This window comes from Hyla sarda, chromosome 6, assembly GCF_029499605.1.
Source record: "Hyla sarda isolate aHylSar1 chromosome 6, aHylSar1.hap1, whole genome shotgun sequence".
NCBI classification, from domain to species: domain Eukaryota; kingdom Metazoa; phylum Chordata; class Amphibia; order Anura; family Hylidae; genus Hyla; species Hyla sarda.
In genome coordinates this window covers 286,429,502-286,433,244 of record NC_079194.1, presented here as the reverse complement: position 1 = coordinate 286,433,244, position 3,743 = coordinate 286,429,502, and the positions used below count along the sequence as shown (strand labels likewise).

The following is a 3,743-nucleotide window of genomic DNA, read 5'->3' as shown; positions in this document are numbered from 1 at the left end:
TAAATCTCATCTCTCTCTCTCTCTCTCTCTCTCTCTCTTTCCTTCTTTCTCTCTCTGTATATATAAATATATTCATTAAAATGCAGCTCTTACTGTTATAGAGTTCCAAATCCTCTGCATAGAGTGAAAAGAAAATATTCTGGTAACCTTAAGTCACCACAAGAGGGGGCTCAGGAGCACCACATGATGCAGCTCCTAGATTCCCTCTAGTGGTGGCTGCTATTGGATACATGATAGACATCTGTTGCCCAATCCTTTTGCTCTCAGGGACATAAGCCCCCACCAGAGGAGTTTGGCAGTGGCTTTTTCCCTTTCCTATTGAGAAAACATGAATGGTGGGCTTATACCTGTATTTATTTAAAGAAATCTAACTTAATGTGTATTACTAACATACATGAGATTTCAATGTAAAACCACAAATACTACAGCATAAAAGTAACTTCACAGTATTAGGCCCCCAACTGGCTGCCATGATCACATGAGGTCATAGGGACATTACATTATTGCATATGAAAGGGTGGAATGAGGACAAGCTGGGGTTGGCAGTGCATGGAACGGCATACTATGACTAAATAAATATATCAAACTTAGGGTATTTTTTTTGCTTTCTCATCAAACCCATAAAATGATTAATATTCTGTTAGTCTACAGCCACCACTATGGGGAGCTCTTGAGCTTCCTGCATACTGTTAGCAAGCATGCTGTAAAAATGGATCTTTGCTATGGCTGAGCCTGCACTTTCTCTGTGTCGAGATCAGGAGGTAAAAATCAGCAGGGACCTGGTGAGCAGCAGCACAGCAGATTTGGAGCTTTGACCTATTTTTGATCTGGAAATGATGTAGTGATAAAAGGTAGATAGACTTTAACCCATTAAGGACCCAGCCCATTTTCACCTTAAAGGGGTAGTCCAGTGGTGAAAAACGTATCCCCTATTCTAAGGATAGGGGATAAGTTTCAGATTGCGGGGGGTCTGACCAATGAGGCACCCCTGCGATCTCTCTGTACGGGGCCCCATAAACGACCCCATTATAAAAACTGCACCCCTCAAAGTATACAAAATGACATTCAGAAAGTTTGTTAACCTTTTAGGCATTTCACAGGAATAGCAGGAAAGTGAAGGAGAAAATTCAAAATCTTCATTTTTTACACTAACATGTTCTTGTACACCCAGTTTTTGAATTTTTACAAGGGGTATAAGGAGAAAAATCCCCACAGAATGTGTAACTCAATTTCTCTCGAGTAAGGAAATACCTCATATGTGAATGTAAAGTGCTCTGTGGGTGCACTAGAGGGCTCAGAGGGGAAGAAGCGACAATGGGATTTCGGAGAGTGAATTTTTCTGAAATGGTTTTTTGGGGGGCATGTAGCATTTAGGAGGCCCCTATGGTGCCAGAACAGCAAAAAAAAAAAACATGGCATACTATTTTGGAAATTACACCCCTCAAGGCATGTAACAAGGGATACAGTGAGCCTTAACACCCCGCAGGTGTTTGACGACTTTCCGGTAAAGTCGGATGTGTAAATGAATGAATATTTTTTTACTAAAATGCATCCCCCCCACCCCCCTCCCCCCAGAAATTTACAATTTTTACAAGAGGTAATAGGAGAAAATGCCCCCCAAAGTTGTAACCCCATTTCTTCTGAGTATGAAAATACCCCATGTGTGGACATCAAGTGCTCTGCGGGCGCAGTACAATGCTCAGAAGAGAAAGAGCTACATTTGGCTTTTTGAAAGCAAATTTTGCAGAAATGGTTTTTTTGGGGGCATGTCGCATTTAGGAAGCCCCTATGGTGCCAGAACAGCAAAGAAAGCCCCACGTGGTATACTATTTGGGAAACAACACCTCTCAAGGAACATAACATCAGGTACAAGGGGTGAGCCTTTACACCCCACAGGTGTTTGACAAATTTCCGCCCAAGTTGGACGTGAAAATAAAAAACTTTGATTTTCTCACTAAAATGCTGGTGTTACCCAAAATTTTTCATTTTCACAAGGGGTAATAGGAGAAAAAGTCTCCCAAAATTTTTAACCCCATTTCTTCTGAGTATGGAAATACCCCATATGTTGATGTAAAGTGCTCTGCGGGTGAACTACAATTCTCAGAAGAGAAGGAGCGCCATTGGGCTTTTAGAGAGAGAATTTGTTTGGAATGGAAATCAGGAAATCTGTCAGACACCAGTGGGGTGTAAATGCTCACTGCACCCCTTGTTACATTCCTTGAGGGGTGTAGTTTCCAAAATGGGGTCACATGTTGCGGGCCCACTGTTCTGGCACCATGGGGGCTTAGTAAGCGCACATAGCATTCAATTCCAGACACATTCTCTCTCTTCAAAAGCCCAATGGCATTCCTTCTATTCTGAGCATTTTAGTGTGTTGCAGAGCACTTTACATCCACATATGGGGTATTTATATACTAGAAGAAATGGGGTTACACATTTTAGGGGGATTTTTTGCCTATTACCCCTTGTGAAAATTTGTGATAACACCAGCATTTTTGTGAAAAAAATTTAATTTTTCATTTTCATATCCAACTTTACCAAAAATTCTTCAAACACCTGTTGGGTGTTAAGGCTCACTATACCCCTTGTTACATTCTGTGTAAGTTACATTCGGTGTAGTTTCCAAAATGGGGTCACATGTGGGTGTTTTTTTCTTTTTTTGCGTTTATGTCAGAACCACTGTAACATTCAGCCACCCTTGTGCAAATCACCTCAAATGTACATGGCGCTTTAACTCCTGAGCCCCACATATGGGGTATTTCCGAGAAATTGCGTTACAAATTTTAGGGGTCTTTTTTTCCTCTTACCTCTTGTAAAAATAAAAAGTATGGAGCAACACCAGCATGTTAGTGAAAAAAAAACAACTTTACCATTTCATAAGGGGTGAAAGGAGAAAAAGCCCCCCAAAATTTGTTAGGCAATTTCTCCCCAGTACAGAAATACCCCATATGTGGAACTAAACTGTTGCCTTGAAATACGACAGGGCTCTAAAGTGAGAGAGCGTCATGCGCATTTGAGGCCTACATCAGGGATTTGCATAGGGACGGACCCGGATGCAAGAATTAGACTTGCTTCCGATACCAAAATTACCCTACGACAGTGTTTCCCAAACAGGGTGCTTACAGCTGTTGCAAAACTCCCAGCATGCCTGGACAGTCAGTGGCTGTCCAGCAATATTGGGAGTTGTTGTTTTGCAACAGCTGGAGGCTCCGTTTTGGAAACAGTGCCGTACCAGATGTTTTTAATTTTTATTGGGGGGGGGGGGGGAATAACTGTGTAGGGGTATGTGTATATATAATTTACCCTTTATTTTGTGTAGGTGTAATGTAGTGTTTTTAGGGTACATTCACATGGGCGGGGTTTACAGCGAGTTTCCCGCTGGGAGTTTAAGCTGCAGCGGAAAAATTTGCTGCATCTCAAACTTGCAGCGTGAAACTCACTGTAAACCTGCCTGTGCGATTGTACCCTATGCATTCACATGGCCCCCCCTCTCAGTGTTTTGCAACCAGTGTGCTTCTAGCTGTTGCATAACTACAACCCCCAGCATGCACGGATAGCCAAAGAGAATGCTGTGAGTTGTAGTTTGCAACAGCTGGAGGTTGCAAAACACTGAGTTAGGTAACAAACTGTGTTTCGCAACCAGTGTGCCTTCAGCTGTTGCAAAACTACAACTCTCAGTATGCACTTACAGCCAAAGGGAATGCTGGGACTTGTAGTTATGCAACAGCTGGAGGCACACTACT

The 3,743-nt window shown here is 42.3% G+C and overlaps 1 protein-coding gene across 1 annotated transcript in view; it reads left to right on the top strand.

Annotated features, from left to right (window-relative positions):
* The first annotated feature begins 696 nt into the window (after positions 1 to 696).
* FGF3 (fibroblast growth factor 3) overlaps positions 697 to 3,743 on the top strand; it is an 18,785-nt gene continuing 15,738 nt past the window's right edge. Inside the window, exon 1 of the mRNA XM_056528544.1 lies at positions 697 to 782. Within this exon, the coding sequence (XP_056384519.1) occupies positions 723 to 782 (60 nt within the window). The 5' untranslated portion in view covers positions 697 to 722. The remainder of the gene's footprint in view (positions 783 to 3,743) is intronic.